The sequence below is a fragment of the Scyliorhinus canicula genome, chromosome 16 (genome assembly GCF_902713615.1).
Source record: "Scyliorhinus canicula chromosome 16, sScyCan1.1, whole genome shotgun sequence".
In the NCBI taxonomy this organism is placed as follows: Eukaryota; Metazoa; Chordata; class Chondrichthyes; order Carcharhiniformes; family Scyliorhinidae; genus Scyliorhinus; species Scyliorhinus canicula.
The window spans coordinates 44,609,212-44,629,107 of NC_052161.1; the positions used below are offsets into that span (position 1 = coordinate 44,609,212).

Here is a 19,896-nt window from a genome sequence, read left to right on the forward strand (position 1 = left end):
TGCACCGCCCCACTTAAGCCCTCACTTCCACCCTATCCCTGTACCCCAATAAGCCCTCCTAACCTTTTTGGACATTAAGGGCAATTTAGCATGGCCAATCCACCTAACCTGCACATCTTTGGACTGTGGGAGGAAACTGGAGCACCCGGAGGAAACCCACGCAGACACGGGGAGAACGTGCAGACTCCGCACAGACAGTGACCCAGTAGGGAATCAAACCTGTGACTCTGGCGTTGTGAAGCCACAGCGCTATCCACTTGTGCTACCGTGCTGCCCAAGTTCAAGGGCACCAGCAGATATGGGAAGAAACAAGATGGTTTACTACAAAGAATTGTTCTTTTTGATGATTTAAGGTTAGGGTTAGTTAGGGCAGCAGTTCAGGTGATAGCTTTCACCTGATGTCACCATTTGTTGAATATATAGCTAACTGCGGGTGGGTGGAGGTGTGGTGTCACAATGACTTTTGCACTTCTGGGCTTGCCATCCAGTCATTTTACTGGAAAGTGTATGTGTGGACACAATCAAGCTCCACTATAATGGCTGTTCAGCTTGCTGAAACATACTGGCTTGGTTTACAGATGAGGAATGGCACTTGATAAGCTGCCAGAACCCATGAAATTGGACACCAGCAGTAGTCACCTTTTTCATTAATAAAATGTAGGAGAAGAAAAATCTGTAGTTCGTAAATGAAATCCCACACTAAGCTGTTTATCATCTGGCAGATAAAGAAATGTGCAAAATGCGGAGGAACATTTTACCAATTTACACTGTTTTAAAACAGTGTAAATTGGCAATAAACATTTTCTTTTCATTAATAAAATGAAGCATTTTCTTCTACAAAAGTTCCTAACTTTTAGTAAACAGTATATGGACATAAATTCTATACTGTAACACTAATGTTCATGTTATCATCATTTATTTAAAAATCATAAGATATCTTGGTTGAAACAAATCCTACTTTATACTCATTTAACTTCCTCTGACTAGAAAACAAAATGTTTTATGTTCAGTAGATTAATAAACATTATTCACATAGAACTCAAGTAAAACAGGTAATGTTGCCAGCTGTTGTCATCAGGTGAATGTTGGTAAAGCTTGAAAGCAGTGATTTGTAATTAAAAATTATTAAGCAATTTGAACTGCTTGTAGAATCTTCATTATGGCACTAAAAAGCTCTTCAGCTTTACATGATGATCATTTTTTTCCTTTTATCCAGTCATATGATTAATATGACCCTAAAACAGAAACACATTCACAAATTATTAGTAAAATTCAACAGCATTACTGGCAGAACAAGTATGCTTAGCCTTTGAAACAAACATATAAAATAGTGGAAAATAACACATAACATGTCAAGCAAAAGTTGAAAAACTGTTTCTTCTAGTGTTCTATAAGCCACAAGATGTAAAAAGATAGTCACAATTTCTGGAAATGGCCAGCACTTCTGTCTGTCCAATCTTTCATTCTGTGTCCCGCAATCCCTTCACCTATTTTCTCTTTTCAATCCTCCCTAGACATGTACTTTGTTGGCATATGGTTTTGCGTCCTCTCTAGCCATTGGAGTTTATAAGAATTAGAGATGATCTTATTGAAACATATAGGAGTTGGAGGGGAATTGATAGTGTGGATACCTGGTGGATGTTTCCTCTTGTTTGAGGGGGGGAGGATTAAAACTCAGGGACATTGTTTAAAAAAAAGACAGATGCCGCAAACCCTTTCTCCCAAAGAGTCATTTCTCTGTGGAATTCTCCTCCCCTCACAGCAGTGGAAGCTGGGTCCTTGAATTTATTTGAGGCAGAAGTAGACACATTTTTGTCAGGTGTCATGATAGGGAGATATTAGGAACTTGGATCCAGAAACAGGGTCCAAGATGTAGCAGGCACTTTAGGGGTTAAAGACTGAGCTAAAAGACTGCTGGCATCAAATTCAGAGGTACGCCCACAGCCTGAGCTACCTTATCCCATTCAGACTGAACCTCGTTAGTGGGAATACACAAGATGCCCTGTTTCAGCCAGGATGATCCACTCAAGATTCATTGTCATTTTGGACAAACTTGTTTGATTACCATTAGCCCATCACAGTCTGATGACCTATTTGTCCGTTTATGGAAGGTTAGTTGCATATCAATAACATGGCTCTGTTCCTTTGTATAAACGGGAGTGGGCAATCAGCTAAGATAATGATGATAGGTTCAAGTCTGGAAACCTGAGAGAACCTTTAATTGAGGGTCTGGTGGAGCTTAGAGAAAGAGAGAGAAAGGCTGCTGTTCTGAACAGTTATAGGCAGATGACTGTGGGATTGGCTAAATAGGTCATGAGAGTTGCCACTGAGACAGGCATTGGAAAAGGGTTCTGAACAAATGTCCCTAACAAAAGGAAAATTGCTTTGTAAATGCAAGTTTTGCCTTGACCTGTCTGTGTAAGTAGCATGGTTATGTAAAGTGATATTTATTGGGAACTAGTTCCCAGTTAATATTAAGAAACTGTATGTAATCTGTTAGTGTTAGAGCTAAAGTAAAAAATAATTACTGTTTTCTTATCTTTCGCTGTAATAAAGCTTGTTTAAAAAATAACCAAGTCCAATTTCTTATATTATCGCTTCTGGAACGATTGGCCTTTCTGCATCGCATTAAAACTTTAAAAACATTGGCATCTGTCCAGTCTCTTAGCCACTGTTAAGAGCTGAACAGGTGTCTGTAACACAGGCAAGAGAGTAAAGAGTTTATGGGGAGCAGACAGCAAAATGAGTTGAGATCACAACCAAATCAGCCATGATTTTATTGAATGGTGGCACAGGTTTGAAGGGCTACTCCTGCTTCTTTGTTCCTCTGGGCAACCTCTTGTTCCTTTTCTGAATTACCATTATTCATGTAAGCCATGATAAGAAATATTATCAGTCCATTCAACCTAAGAAGCCATCACACCCAAGCTAAGACACCATCATACCCTAGTACGTCATCCAAATTTCTTTCTGGTAAGATTCAACAGATAGATGGCTGACAGAACTCTGGGCAACTTTCTTCTCCTAACTAAAGGTGCTGAAATTTTACGATCACCTAAATCATCATAGATGAAGGATTAAATGAAGGTGAAGTCAAAGTCCTTTGCCGTGAATGGCCCAGAAGCTCACTGAATAGACATCTTGAGCCAGTGCAGAGACTCAAGACAAGCCATTTGCTCAGTGGAAGCACTCTCACCTCTGCGTCAGAAAGTCACAATATCAAGCTCCATTTCAGAGACTTGAGCACATAATTTAGGCTGGTACTTCAATACAATACTGTGGGAGTGCTGCACTGTAGGATGAGATGTTAATTCAAGATCCCAAAAAGATACCATGGTGCTACTTGAAAGGCAGGTCCGTTCTCCTGTGTCAATATTATGTTTTAATCAACACCTGAAACAGATTGTGATAAACTTTCTTGCATATTTGCAACCAGAGAATTGTAAAGTGCCGGACATAAAAAAAAATCAAGACAGTTTGTGCACAAGAGCAATATGCATATAATTATTCGATCTTTTCAGTTCATCTATTGATCACTGTACCTGAACATATCCAGGCTCATTATCATGGCTGAGCCCATGCTAAGGAATGGCAGAGCCCATACTAAGTAATGGTTGTGCCCATGTTAAGGAACTGAATAAGGAAATTTTACACAATCAGTGGTTCAAAACAAATGCAAAATTCAACACAGAACTTTAGACACAGCAGGAAATTGACAATTCTTTGGTGCCTTACTTTAATTTTTAAAAAACAATCTTATTTACTGTTTCTTTAAATGTATTTTTAATGACTTCAGCATGCGTAACATTAAAAATAGAAAGGCTTCCACAATTGCATTTGCTTAAACATGCTGTGCCTAATGTCCAGGAAAGATGGTGAGATGGCTAGACCAAATGTCATATTAGAAAAATGTACAGTGCCAATTCCATACTTTCCTTGCACCATGATTGTTTACACCTCTGTTGAATTTTACATTGTCACTAGCATAAGCTGCATCACAGAAACTTTGGCTGTAAATTGAGAACACCCAAAATGTGCACAAGAACCGCATAATTTTGGATGTCACTTCCCAATTATGCTCCCTCAGGCAATTTTACCCATGATCTGGCCATTGATTGCAATGTTTTGTGGGACAATCTAAATTGACTGCTGTTTTTCCTAAATTAAAACAATTTCAAAAATGAGTACTTAATTAACCGAAAAGCACTTTGGAACATCCTGAACAGTGCTGATTTTCTTCTTTATAGATGCATTTAGCTGTCATCTTGGCTCAGTTAATAGCTTTCCTGCCTTTTATGGAAGGTTGTGTGAAGTCAAACTCTACTCCAAGATTAGGTTACATAATCACTTTAGTGCTAAGGAAATGCTGTCATCCATATGAAATATTAAGTACGAACCTGCACAAAAGAACTAAACAATTCTATGGCACCCGTGGAAGAAAAACTTGTAATTCTGTCAGTGTCCTGGCTAACATTCTTCCTTCAGCCAACAGAGCAAAACAGATTAAAGGCCCAGGCATTCATTTATATAGAGGGGGAATTTGCTTGCCATATTTGTCTACATAACACTGTCATAGAGGACTTTGAAACAGAGGTATAACAGTAATAAAATACAACCTCGATACATTTGGCCTTTCCTCAAAAAGGGAGATATCACCTGAAATAGTTGGCTTTAAACAATTTGTATTCCTATACCACTTGGAATTTAATAGGAGCAATTACAAAACAGAGTAAGACATAGAGCCACATAGAAATTTTAGGTCAGATGACCAAAAGCTTGGTTAAAGTAGTTTTTAAAGAGTGTCTTAAAAGACAAACAGCCAAGAGGCTGTGACGTATTAAGAAGGGGCAGAGAAGTGTGTTGGAACTTTAAAAAAAAAACAACCATTACAAATTCAACTGTTTCATTTTACTTAATTTAATGATGAAAATTATGAGAATTTTAACTTGTCGGCACTGCAATTTACTGTACTGCCTAATAATGCAGATGCAATTTTCGACATGTTCATTAATATTTTCAAAAAGTTAAGGTAATTATCTTGCATTTTTGATTTATCTTTGCAATGTAAAACAGGATTTTTCTAAAGGCTCAGGGAATTCCTCTGGTGAACAAATGAGTCAGTCGGGTCCAATGTTTGCACTGGGCTCAACAACTCCACATCACCAGATCACTATCAAACAAATTCGTTCTACGTGTGTGCATGTTATGTCGATATCAATTTGGTTGCAAAGTTCCCTTTGCTCGAGTAAAATTAGAAGCGGTCACTTGGGAGCTTAAATTTAATATCTAAACAAGGAGACTGTGCCTTCAGAAAATCAAAAAGTGACAAACAAATGTACTTCAATTGACATAACTGACAAAGAACATTAAATATAATATGCTCCAACCCACTCATTCTACTAAAAAATTCTATCGTTGGAGATTAATGCCCAAGTTCTTGCTCTCCATCACGATTAAAGGGTGCTAATCAAACATTTGTTACACCTGTCCATCGGCTTTCTATGCATATTTGCACTGGAAGTTGCAGTGATTAGAAAGCAATCTGAGTCGCCATGAATGGTTCGGAAGACTGTGCTGGCATCAGCAAACCTCCCCACTACTTTCTTTTTAATAAATGTTTTTATTGGGTTTTTGAACAAAGTATATTTACCATTATGTACACAGAATGATATGTATATATATATATATATATATAGAAGAGAAGAGCACACATAAAAATCAAACAAAAAGCAAAATAAAATAACTGGTGGAATATTATGCACTAGCTCAACAACAGCAACTCTGAACAATTGACAATATTATTTTTCACACATAAGTAGGCATTTGTTTGTGGAGGGGGGTCGGGAAACTAGGAAGGAGGTAGGGTGGCGGAGAAACAATTACAGAGAGCAATATGTGAATGGATCTGGTGTTGGTGTTCTCAATTGCTTCTCCTGGAACATTTTGCTGCCGTTGTCGCCTCGAAACTGCCCACTTCTAACTTTATGATGGGAGGTAGGTCATTGATGAAACAACTGGAGGTGGTTGGGCCTAGGACATTAGGGCAATACCTGGAGCATTTTCTGTAGTGATGTCCTGGAACTGAGATGACTGACCCTCCAACAACCACAACCATCTTACTTTGTGCTCAATATGACTCCACCCAGCAGATGAAATGAAAATGAAATGAAAATGAAGCAGCTGAAGATAGTTGGACCAAGGACACTGCCCCCAGGAACTACTGTAAAGATATGTCTGCCTCCAGGAACTGCTGTAAAGATATGTCAGTTTTGGCTCAATGCCTGGGTCAGAAGGCTATAGTTTCAGAGATTTGCTCACAAAATCTAGGTAGACACTTCAGTGTAGCAATGGGTCATAAAATGGAAGTGATGACTGGCCTCTCATGGGGAAATTAAAAATTCTGAAGCAATATTTGAAGAGCAGATTGGTTTTGTCAGTATTCTGTTAAACATTTATTCTTCGAATGACATCTGTAAAACAGATGATTTGATCATTTGTTTAATTGTTGTTTGAGGGAGTTTGCTGTGTGCTAACAGATCATGGGCACGATTCTCCCAGCCCCGCACCAGGCCAGAGAATCTCCGAAACCGCACCACGCTGCCCCAACGCCGGCGCGCGATTCTCTCAGGTGTGGAGAATCAACGGCATTTGCGCCGGCATGTTTGGCACGGCGCCGGTCGCTGTCCACGGCCGGGCCGCCGGTTTTCCGGCCCGGATGCTGCCGAGCGGAAGCGGCAGAGTCCAGCTGGCATCGTTCAACCCTGGTCGCTGCCTGCGGGAACTCTGAGCGAAGGGTCGGGGAGGCGGCCTGTGGGGCAGGGAAAAGCGCTCCTTCACCGGGGGGGGGGGGGCTCCGATGGGGTCTGGCCTGTGATCAGGGCTCACCAATCAGCGGGCTAGCCTCCATCCTCCTGGGCCTACTTTGTTCCACTTCCGGCCCCAGAACCCCTGCGCCATGTTGCATTGGGGCTGTAGCGCTCTGCGAGTCTACCGTGCATGCGTCGGTTTGCGCTTCGCCACTGCGCATGCACGGGTTGGCGCCACCCACAGTCCGTGCATGGATGTGAGGCTTGAGCGGTGTGAACCGCTCCCCCCCCCCGTGGGGACTAGGAATCGGTTGCCCCGTGCCCGTTTCGCGTCGGCGTGAAACTGACGGCGTGAACACAGAGGGCACGATTCTCCGAGCCCCCGCCAGGCCGGAGAATCGCCGCAACTGCGCTACGCCGTCAGCATGCGATTCTCCGAGGCGCGGAGAATCGGCGCTCTTTGCGCCGGCGCGTTTGGCGCGGTGCTGGTCGCGGGCCACTGTCCACTGCAGGGCCGTCGATTCTCCGGTCCGCATGGGCCGAGCGGAAACGGCAGAGTCCCGCCGGCGCCGTTCACCCCTGATCGCTGCTGGCGGAAATTCTGCGCGAAGGGTCGGGGACCGGCCTGTTGGGGGGTGGGGATGGGGTGGCTCGGTCCATGGGGGGGGGCTCCGATGGGGTCTGGCCCGCGATCGGGGCACACCGATCGGCGGGCCAGCCTCTCCCCCCCTCGGGCCTATATTGTTGCGCGGCCGAGCCCTGAACCCCCAGGCCATGTTGCATAGGGGCCGGCGCGCTGAAGAAGTCCCCCACGCATGTTTGGCGCGACGCCCATTTGGCGCCGGGAAGGGAGGCTGGAGTGGCGTGAACCACTCCAGTGCTGTGCTGCCCCCTGTGGCGGCCAGAATCACTTGTTACCGCATCTATTTTGTGCCATCGTGAAACGCGACGGTGTTCACGACGGTACGAACACTTAGTCTCCATTTTGGAGAATTGCGCCCCAAGTTTCCAACATTATAACATTGACTACATTTCAAAAACACTTAATTGATTATGTAAAGTATATTCCAAAGACTTTAAAGACACTCTATAAATACAAGTGCTTTTTGATGGTCTGGGGCAGAGATGAATGGCCTCTAGCAACAATAAACATCTTCCTTCGTAACTTGCCTGGATTCTTGCAAAGGTAGAGTTCCCTTACAATAGTTAAAAATATAAATGCTCAAGTTTATCAAAAACACTGTTCTTTAAATATTTAAGTTTAGGTAAGATAGGTGTGAGAAATGACAAGAGGATCGATGGGGCTCCGAGGCACTTTTTAGGTTTGATAATACACTACATTTAGGCTTGTTCAGTCAGACACAGGTTTACTACTCCAGGATAGCTTCTTTCCCCTTCATCCTTCCCCTCCATTAATTGTACTCCAAAAGAGTATGTAATTTCCATTTAAAAATAAAAGAGATGTTGCTACATGTTGCTTCATTACAACTTGTAGCAAATCAAGTGCTGATGATGGGAGTTCCTCTTAGGAGTCCCAAGAACACTGCATGGGAAGGATGAGGAAAACAGATATCAGGACAACAAATGCGGAGACAATGAGATGTAACCATCTTTATACAAAATCGTGTATTTACTGGCCCATCTGAGCATATCCCACTGTTGACATTTTTCTTTCACAAAGGGAAAAATCTAAAACTCTTGTTTAGATGTCAGCCTGCAGGCAATCTGTATGATAGGGAGAGATCTTCTTATGGGAATGCATTAAGCATACATTATCCAATTTTTAAATCACTGCAAATGGCATAAGCCAACCAGGTCAGATGTTCAGATGCATGAAGCTAGTAAGAGAAGGCTTGTTTGCAAGATAAAAGGTTCATCACTCTTCCTGAGGAAAGGAGGCAAAGCTAAGAATGTATCCCAGGAACAGGGTTACCAACATTACAAAGCATAATAGATAGCAGCCATACACTGCACAGACCCAAAAACGCGGCCTTGGTATTCCCACAGGCAAACTGCAGCACAGTCCTCTGGCACTTTGGTACAGTATCACCAACAGGTTAACCCTCTTCATTCCCCCCTCATACAGCAGTAGCACATCCACTTTTCCTAGCAATAAAACAGTGATAAGCTACAGTGCTTTGGCATTTGCCTCCAGGCATGTCTCATGTGTCCACATTGAGTTCGCTCTCATTTTACTTTGTTCCCTCTTCTACCCCAACAAAAGCCGACACAATATTTAAATTTATTTGAAGCATGAGACGGACTAAATAACACTTGTCCCCACTTACCTTTAAATCTGCACTTATTCTTTAAATTTAAGTTGCTGTTTCTTAGCTGCGAATGGAAAGCTAAAATCAATGCAAACAGCCATATCCATCATTCAAATAAGCTGGCCCACTTTATTTGAGCAGTTCCCTCAGTGCATGGTGGGCTAGTCTGGACCAGCCAGTCCCAAAGATTTTCTTGACCTTTGAAAGTGAGGGTTTCAGTAACATTTTATTAAATTTATGATATATATATTTGGCATTCGGTGTGCAGTTTCAACCTTCATTCAGGTAGTCTAGCCTCCATTTATAAAGACGGGGTGTGATTCTCCATCCCGCCAGCCCCGTTTTCTGGCATAGCGCAGCCCCGCCGGCACGCATGGGTGCGCTGCCAGCAAAGCAGAGGATCCAACCGAAGGAGGATCCCGCAAAGGATATTTATGTGTTCAGTAATTCTTAGAAATAATAAAATTACTTACCGATTCACCTGCTAAACATCGAGGACAAGGCTTTGATGTGCCCACTTGTTCATGGTTTTGTTGCATCTTTGAAAAGAAATGCTAATGTAAATATGAAATTTGTTAACATAATGTCAACTATCAAATAATCAAAAATAATCATTGGTAGCCTTTTGGGGTGAGTCAGAAAAGTTACTAATTGCCTGGAAGACTGTACATGGACAGATGTATTATGATGAAAGTTTATAAGTGGTTTCTTCTGCATTATTGCTCTAACATGCTTCATTATAGAGTGATAGGAGTGATACAGCTATGCTATCATGGAGATTAACTTTGCCACAGAACAAAAAGTGGAAGAAGTGAAAGAAATGTGTGTATTAGGATCTCTTTGGCTGGGAAATAGTCTCATCTTCAATAACGACAAATCAATTGGAAATTAAAATCAGTCAGTTTGTCTTTAATTATGTGGAGGAGGGAAGCTATCCCTTTTATTTTAGATTAATATTTCCCAATAGGAATAATGACAAAAACAGAAAACACTGGAAATGTGCAACATTTAAATCAGTCCATAAAGGAAAACAACAGGTTAATATTTCAAGGACACATTGAAATAGTTTGTATTCCCAACAAATTCTGTTTTTGTCCTCAAATGAGAAATCTGAAATGAAAAAAAAAGGAAAAATTGCAAATATTATAAAGTGATCAGTGTGAATGTGGTGCACTATGCTTACCTTAGATGATAAATACATAAAAATATAACTAGACTGCAATAATACGTGTTTAACAAAATTAATGATTTAACATATTCCATTTAGTAGAATTTGCTTCAGATGGAGAAAGTCAAACTATGGGTAACTCCATGATCTCATATTTCCAGAAAGGAACAATGCTCAGACAGTATAACATAGAAGCACAGAAAATAGTAAGTAAAGTAACCATAGTCCCAGATGACCATAGGATGCTTCCCTTTGACCGGGAGAGATGACTGGTGGTGATTTAACTTGAGGTTCACCACACCTCAGGTAAAGGGCAAGGCTGAGAAGCATTCATGAATAACATCAGCAGGTAGGGGAATTGAACCCAGGCTGTTGGCCTTGCTCTGCATCACTAACTAGCTGTCCAGCCAACTGAGCTGAACCGGTCCCCATCTATCTACTTCCTTATTAAACATATTCAGCATATTAAACATATTGGCCTCCCTAACCTTCCATGGTGGAGAATTCCACAGATTCACCACCTCGAGTGAAGACATTTCTCCTCATCTCAGCCCTAAATGTACTACCCAGTACCTCGAGACTGTGACCTCTGGTTCTGAACCCCACAGCCAGAGGAAACAACATTCATGCATCCAATCAGTCCAGCCGTGTTAGAATTTGTATGTTTCAATGAGACCCTCTCTAATTCCTCTAAATTCCAGTAAATACAGGCTAAGTCAACCCAATCTCTCCTCACACAATCCTACCATCCCAGGAATCAGTCTGGTGGACCTTTGTTACACTCCTTCCATGGCATGTATATCCTTTCTGAGATAAGTAGACCAAAACTGTACACAATACTCCTTGTGTAGCACAGCTGCAGTAAGACATACTTGTGTTAAGATGTTTGAGATGAAACAACTATCTTTTACATGTTGAGCGTTATATAGTAAAACATGAGGGAAACAATAAGTATAGGAAAAATGTCTATGTGCTTAAATATTGTGCAACATCCTTTATTCAGCACATCAACTTTTTCCCACGACTAGTGAGAAAAACAACATTTTCATCCTGGTATCACGTATAATGCAAAATGTATTCCAAGTGCAGACTAGATTTGGACAAGCAAAAATCTAGAAATTGTATAAAGATAATTCAACATAACAAAGCATCCATTATTATGCTTTGTGGCAGTTCTTGAATCTTGAAGCTGTTGAATGTTCCTTAACGTGAAGCATTCTAAAAATGTTTAATTAATTATTGGTTCATATTTATATACAGTTCATTTTGAGAAGTCAAAAATTAGTTGATAAAATATGCTGAGTAAAAGGTGGAATTGCAAAGTATTTCTGATCTTGAAAGTAGTGATACTCTTAAGATTTTTCATTTTCCAAATATTATTCACTGAGTAGATGGCAACTCTAAAAAGAAAAATTGGGCCATACCACAAAAGTCAACTTGTCCACATTAGGGACTGAAATTGTTCGACCCGTCAGTTCTGCAGGATCAACATGCTTCTGTAGATTCCAATGATCCATGGAATTCCAGTTTAGCTGGGTGTATGGTACATCATTCTCAACTGGAAAGCTACCATCTAATCCTTGGCAAAACCGTTTCTGAAATGAGAAAAGTGTATTACACCAGTTACATAAATGAATACAAATCTGAACATTATATTATTATTAATGAACAGCAATTTTCTGTAAAATGCATTGAATAGGCCAAGAAAAGCTGTCATGCTATAATTAAGGGTAAAATAAGGGTCTTTTAAAAAAAATTAATATTTCCAATTAAGGTGCAATTTAGCATGGCCAATCTACCTGGACCCTCTTCCGCAGCTACATTTGCGGCCGGGTGCCCCTGGAAAGGGAGCATGTGGTGACCATGGGAACCATCGAAGCCTTCCATGCCCGGTGAGGCACTCCAGGGGCTGGGGTGCTTTATTGACCTCTTTAACTGCATTCTTAGTTGATGTTTCTAAGTTTCCGATCTTTGTTCTGTTAGGAGCGCCCCTTTTTTTGCTTTGGCTCTCAGTTTGTTTTCCTTTCTTCTGTTTTGTTGGTGGACCTCAAAAGAATGGCCAATCCACCTAACCTGCATATCTTTGGGTCGTGGGGTAAAACTCACGCAGACATGGGGAGAGTGTGCAAACTTCACACAGGCAGTGACCCAGGGCCAGGATCGAACCCGGGTCCTCGGTGCAGTGAGGCAGCAGTGCTAATCACTGTGCCACCCCAAATGCGGTACTCTTAATGTGGAACCTTGCATAAAGAAAGCACACATCAGAGAATCAAAACTGCAGTGTTCTACCCCTAACTCTTATCCCTAACTGCGCTGGTAGCACTGAATTTACCACCATAAATTTTCTGATACCAGATTTACTTCTAAGATTGATATTTTGACAATCTTGACCTAACAGGAATTTCAGATGAGAATGTTAGATACATGTTGGGTAAAATGCAGCATAATTACAAGCCCCTGGTGAGTAAACAGGACATTAAAATAGCTCAAAATTAACATACAAATTTGAGGTTACAAATACATAAACCTTTGACTTGGAATGAACCACTGCTATTTTTATTTTTCTCTCAAATTATCTCCTCTCTCCTGAAGACTCCAGCTGATGCTTGTGTGAACCCCTAGCACCTTATCCTAGTAACTATTCTTCATATGCAAGACTAGACAACAAATTTCAGCATATCAGGGGTATTATATCTTAATGTTCTCCACCAAAATGTGAACAAAATGTACTAAACAGAAAAACTGGGTACTGAGAGAGATTAATATTCTCCCCCCACCTCCCCTCCGCTTGCTAGTCTTGGGCATTCATGCAAAATAATGCCAAAATATAGTAGCAGATAGGACCATGATACTAGAGTTAATACAACTGAAAATAATAGTATAGTAGCATTGTGGTTACAGCACTGGACTAGTACTCTGGATACACTAGTTCAAATGCCTCCACGGCAGCTGTGAAATATAAATAAATCTGGAATAAAAAGATAGTATCAGTCATGGAGACCATGATTATCAGACTCTCATAGAACCCCATCCATAGTAGTTCATTAATGCCCTTTCAATAGAACATACAGTGCAGAAGGAGGCCATTCGGCCCACCACGTCTGCACCAACCCACTTAAACCCTCATTTCCACCCTATCCCTGTAACCCAATAACCCCTCTTAATTTTTTTTGGACACCAAGGGCAATTTAGCATGGCCAATCCACCTAACCTGCACGTCTTTGGACTGTGGGAGGAAACCGGAGCACCCGAAGGAAACCCACACAGACTTGGGGAGAACATGCAGACTCCGCACAGACAGTGGCCCAGCGGAGAATCGAACCTGGAACGCTGGCGCTGTGAAATCATTCATTCTTACCTTATCTGACCAATGTGTCCTCTGAAACTGCCTAGCAAGCCCCTCAGTTGAATTCAGGACAGCAACTCACCACCATGTTCTCATCCCTTTTAAAAATAGACAGCGATCATATCCCAGGAATAATAGGTAGAACCTCAATATAATCCCAGTTTCACATTGCTCTACAATATCACTTTAAATAAAATGTTCACTGCTTAATCATATCAATTGAATTAGGGCAAATGATCACAGGTCATTAGAAAACATTAACTCAGCTAACTACACACTGAAAAATACACAAAATTGCACTGTTAGTATCTTTTAAGTAGCCTCAGATATGGCTGGATTAAATGCTAATTATGTAGGTGCCATCTTCCAGTTGTCCAGAGCACTAAAAGTTCCTCAAGATGTTTCAAATTAAAAAATAAGCCCCTTTTAAATTCATAGAATACCGTATGAATGACATCTAATTGCTCACATTAAATTTGACATCACTACACTGGATGAAGTTAATGTTTTTGTAATGTATTGACAAATGCTCCAAGGTACAATACTAAAACTAGGCACGATAATCCATCAATTCAGATACCATATAATTTGTGTTACATCATTACCCACTGCAGTAACAGGAGTGATGATTTGGCTGTAGATTACACAATGTAAATGGCTCTTCTGGGGCAACTGGAAACCTTATGACATAAGAAAATTATTTATCTCAAATATCAGGAGACTTAGAATATATTTAAATCGGACAGTTCGAAGCTTGTTTTGTGATTGGCACATCCTTCATTTCTCCTGAAGACGTGCATAAATTATATAGGTCTAAAGTCGCTAATACAAATGACATGCGTATATGTTAATAATAATACACATTGAATAAATAAAAGTTAAATCCTTAGCTAAAGCTGAATTCCAGAGGTTAGATGAGGGTGACTGCCCTTGATATCAAGGCAGTATTTTACCGAGTGTGGTACAAAGGAGCATTAGCAAAACTGAAATCAGGCAATAATCTCCACTGCTTGGTGTCACATGTAGCCCGAAGGAAAATATTTATGTTGAAGCCAGTCGTCTCAGCCCCAGGATTTGCTGCAGAAGATCCTCAGGGTAGAGTCCTTGGCCCAACTTCAGCTGTTCATCAATGACCTTCCCTCCATCATCAGGTCAGAAGTGGGATGTCCAGTGATGATTGCAGTGTTTAGTACAACCTGTGACTCAATGACACACTGAAGCAGATTGTGTACACGCGCAGCAAGACATGGACAACATTCAAGCTCAGGCTGATAAGTGCCAAGCAACATTTGCGGGAAAGTGCCAAGCAATGACCAATGTTACAACCAGGTTAGCAGGCGTGAACTGACTCCTCTCTTTGTCTCCCTCCTGAGTTGGTTATCAGAGTTTGAATTTTAAAGCGATGTAATATTGCCAATTTAATATTTAAATGTGCATAACTCAGTCCAAGAAATAAGCTAGCCAGGTTCCTATAATTTTTCAAAATTATTTCACAGGATATGGGCATCACTGGCAAGGCCATGCTCCATAGCCCTCAGAATGTGGTAATGAGCTGCCTTCTTCATAGAATTTACAGTGTAGAAGGAGGCCATTCGGCCCATCAAGTTTACACCAGTCTTTGAAAGAACACTCTACAAGTCCATGCCTCCACCTTAGCCCGTAACCCCACCTAACCTTTGACACTAAGGGGCAATTTAGTGTGGCCAATCCACCTAACCTGCACATCTTTGGACTGTGGGAGGAAACTGGAGCACCGGGAGGAAACCCATGCAGACACGGGGAGATGTGAATGTGATGTGAATGTTACTTGCCACTTATCAGCCCAAGCCTGAATGTTGTCCAAGTTTTGCTGCAGATGGGTATGAAATGCTTCAGTATCGGAAAAATCATGAATGGTTTTGAATATTGCACAATCATCAGTGAACATTCCCACTTCTGGCCTTATGATGGACGGAAGGTCATTGATGAAGCAGCTGAAGATGATAATCCTGATTCTTTTGCCCAATAAAATTGGGCTCAATAAAATTTGAGACGGATTTGCAGGTATCAATTGTTGTTTATTTTAACCAGCTAGCTGGGTGACTCACTCTATTGGGAGAGCAGGATACAACCAGTCTCCTGCCTCTTCAACAGCCAGAGTGCAGACAAAGGAACAAAACATCTCATTTCATATACATTCAAGTTGCAGCAAGTTTCACATACATACGACCAAATAAGGCAACGGTGCAAATGCAAATCTCCCATAGGCTTTCCCCACATTCCTTAACCTGGCCTGAGGCCCCTTTTCCCAGTATCCCTGGCAACAAAGAAATGGTCTTAGTGGCTGCCCATCCCCCTCTTCCTGCCTTGAATCCGAGTTGGTTTAAAAATCCACTAACCTAACTCCTTATTCTACTGCAGTAAAACTTTACTCCTAACTTGGCCTAACTACCCATTATGCCTTTCTGTTCATTTCCTCAAAGATGGTTGGGCCTCGGGCCCTTTGTCCTATGTATGACTTCAACCAGTGGAGAATTTGTACCCTCTGATTCCCATTGACTCCAGTTTTACCACGGTTCCTTGATGTCACACTGTGTCAAACACTGCCTTGATATTAAGGGCAGTCCATTTTCACCTCACCTCTGGAGTTCAGCTCTTTTGTCCCTATTTGGACCAAGGCTGTGCCAAAAACTAAACCGAGAGTCAGTGAGCAGGTTGTTTCTAAGTGTTGCTTGATAATACTATCAATGATTCCTTTCATAATTTTGCTGATGATCAAGAGCAGTCAAATGGTAATTGACTGGGATTTGTTCTTTTTTTATGGCTTGATGTACATGGGCAATTTTCCACATTGCTGCTCAGATGCCAGTGGCATAGCTGTAATGGATCAGATTGGCTAAGTGCATAGCTAGTTCTGGGGCACAAAGTTTCAGTACTATTGCTGGAATGTTGTCAGGGTCCAAAGCCTTTGCAATATCCAGTGCCTTCAATGTTTTATTGATATCACGTGGAGGGTGCCGAGATTGATCATCCACTCAGCACTTCGGCCTGAATATTGGTTCTAATATTTCAACTTTGTCTTTTGCACTGAAGTTCTGGGCTCCCGCATCATTGAGGACGGGGATATTTAATGAGCCTCCCCGAGTTGTTTAATTGTCCACCACCAGTCACGACTGGATGTGACCGGACTGCAGAGCTTAGATCTGATCTGTTGATTGTGGATCGCTTAGCTCGGTCTACCTACATGTTGGTTTTGCTGCTTTGCATGCAAGTCTGTGGGACAGGACATACTAAGGCAGGGGTGGGCAAACTACGGCCCGCGGGCCGCATGCGGCCCGCCAAAGGTATTTCTGCGGCCCACCAAGTCATTAAAAAATAAATAAAAAACATTTTTTAAATTAAAAAAAAATTTTTTTTTTTAAGGTTAATGGGGGGGGGGGGGTGCTGTTGGGTTACTTACTGGTATAGGGTGGATACGTTGACTTGAGTAGGGTGATCATTGCTCGGCACAACGTCGAGGGCCGAAGGGCCTGTTCTGTGCTGTACTGTTCTATGTTCTATATGAGGCGCCCAGAATCATAACCAGGTGAAGTAATTGTTTTACTTAATATACTATGCGGCCCTTTGTGAATTGTGAATTTCTGAATGTGGCCCTTGCACGGAAAAGTTTGCCCACCCCTGTACTAAGGAATGATGATGGTGGTGTCCAGGATATGTCTGTAAGATATAATTCTGTGAGCATGACAATGTCAGGCTGTTGCTTTGGCAGCTTTCCCTATTTTGGCACATGCCATATGTTTGCAAGGAGGTCCTTGAAGGATGGACAGCGCTGGGTTTGCCACAGTTGAAAAAATGAAAAATGAAATGAAAATCGCTTATTGTCACGAGTAGGCTCCAATGAAGTTACTGTGAAAAGCCCCTAGTCGCCACATTCCGCCGCCTGTCCGGGGAGGCTAGTACGGGAATTGAACCGTGCTGCTGGCCTGCTTTAAAAGCCAGCGATTTAGCCCAGTTGTTTTGGTGCCTAGATTGCTGCCGGGTGAGCAGCACAGTAGCATTGTGGATAGCACAATTGCTTCACAGCTCCAAGGTCCCAGGTTCGATTCCGGCTTAGGTCACTGTCTGCGGAGTCTGCACATCCTCCCCGTGTGTGCGTGGGTTTCCTCTGGGTGCTCCGGTTTCCTCCCACAGTCCAAAGATGTGCAGGTTAGGTGGATTGGCCATGCTAAATTTCCCTTAGTGTCCAAAATTACACTTAGTGTTGGGTGGGGTTACTGGGTTATGGGGATAGGGTGGAGGTGTTGACCTTGGGTAGGGCGCTCTTTCCAAGAGCCGGTGCAGACTCGATGGGCCAAATGGTCTCCTTCTGCATTGTAAATTCTATGATCTATGACATCCGGATTCATTCCTTTTTGGAGACTACGGAGCGGTAGACAATGGAATGGCTTACTAGGCTATTTCAGAGGGCATTTAAGAGTCGACCACATCGCTTATGCATGTAAGCCAGACAAGTCAAGGATGACAGATTTTCTTCCCTAAAAGGAAATCAGTGAAGCAGATGGTTTTATGGTCACTGTTACCGATACTAGCTTTTTAATCCAGATTAATTAACAGAATTTAAATTCGACCAGCTGCCTTGGTGGGATTCAGACCCATGTCCTTAGAGCATTCGCTTGGGCCTCTGGATTACTAGCCTGGTGACATTTCCACTGTGCCACTGTCTGCCCCGCTTGATGGGCCAAGGCAATGAACCAGGCAATGGCTGTGCCGAGCTTTAATTTCGTTGAAAAAGGCTAGATTTTTCCATCACCTCGCTTGCCCATCCGCCGCCCCTTTTGCTCGTGCCGTTGCCGGCTTCTCCCCCCCCCGGCTCATGCTGCTGCCCCACGGCCCCATCACCGCCCTTGCTTGCATCACTGCCACCCCCTCACTTGCCCCACCACTTTGTAACATTTTTCAAATGTTATACACCAGCCTGGCTTACTGCGGAAACCATGGATGTATTGAACGGAATCCTGGGTTCTGCAAAACCCAGTTTGGGAAACCTTGCGCCAGATTACTATTGAACCACGAGCAAATTAACAGAGGGTAAATAAGATCACAAACTGAATGCATTGCTCAAAGATTGCTGTGTGATAAACAGGTTTTGATTCCTGGGGCACTGGCACCAGGACTGGGGAAAGAGGGGGTTCTACAATGAAATGGTCTTCATCCAAGCTGGTTTCAAAGCTGTTTTTTATTGAAAAAAACCCAGACGGAAAGGGAAATTGGTTGTAATGTACTTTAATAAAGTTAAGCTTTATGAATGAAGGCTGCAAATTTACCAGTATTATAGAAACCAAACCATAATTTATTATCCTTATTCTGTGCAATCCATGTTCATAAATGAAAGCCCTGATGTGAAACTGCTTCTCCTAATTCTGTAATTTTCTTTCAGTTTCTCTCCAGTATTATTGATGTTAGTTTCAGATAATAATGGAGTGAAATGTCTCTAGGTTTGGAAATTTGAATTCTCATTGAAAATAAATCAATCAAACTTTTACAGGAATACTCCAGACCCTGTGGTGGACAATCTATACCTGAAAAAGGCTTTGCTGACTATCCACTCGTTTTCATTTTTATAGATATTAATCTTGGTATTTTGATATTTTGGCATCGACATCTGCAGTCACACTAACACAAGCGTACACATAGAATTTTCTACAGAAATGTTCACATGTATAATTTGAATCATCAGCTCACAACTTTTATAATCCCTCATTTGTTTTGTACTCTTCAGTCATATGGACAAGAGAAACATGCAATATAAACTCATACTGCTGAAGCTCTTGTTTCGTGCTACTGAAAACAACAAACACAAAAACAGCAGTCAGCCTACAAGAGACAAGTGGCTGCGAGGTGAGGTAGAAAGGCTGAGTCACAGTCTGAACTGCCAAAGAAAACTGGGCACAGAATTGGTCATCTGAATCAGTCACAGAGGCTGGGTGGGTCAGGACATTAAGCATGAATGCATCCTCATTAGGAAAAGCTAAAGAAGTGGAGCAGGTATAAAGGAAAATAATTTAACAGAGAAGCAAGTCAAACCAGACAAAAAGGAAAAAAAGTTCTAAACTACATCTTGTGTTGGATCATGCCCCAAAGTACTTCACATCTAATTAATTACTTTTGAAGTATACTGTCTATTATGTCAGCAAATATGGCAGCCCATGTGGAGAGTAAATGAAATTAACATGTTAATCTTTTTTGGTGGTGTTGGACAAGGTAGCAATGTTTGCCAGAATTGCCTTGGTTTTTCAAATACTGCACTGAAATTTTTGTCGCATCTTT

The 19,896-nt window shown here is 41.8% G+C and overlaps 1 protein-coding gene across 1 annotated transcript in view; it reads right to left on the reverse strand.

Moving 5' to 3' along the window:
- Window positions 1-899: 899 nt before the first annotated feature.
- Window positions 900-19,896, reverse strand: part of si:ch211-221j21.3 — a 35,268-nt gene continuing 16,271 nt past the window's right edge. The window contains exons 2-4 of the mRNA XM_038773105.1: window positions 11,669-11,839; window positions 9,550-9,615; window positions 900-1,235 (exon numbers count right to left, since the gene is read on the reverse strand). Of these exons, the coding sequence (XP_038629033.1) occupies window positions 1,209-1,235; window positions 9,550-9,615; window positions 11,669-11,839 (264 nt within the window). The 3' untranslated portion in view covers window positions 900-1,208. The remainder of the gene's footprint in view (window positions 1,236-9,549; window positions 9,616-11,668; window positions 11,840-19,896) is intronic.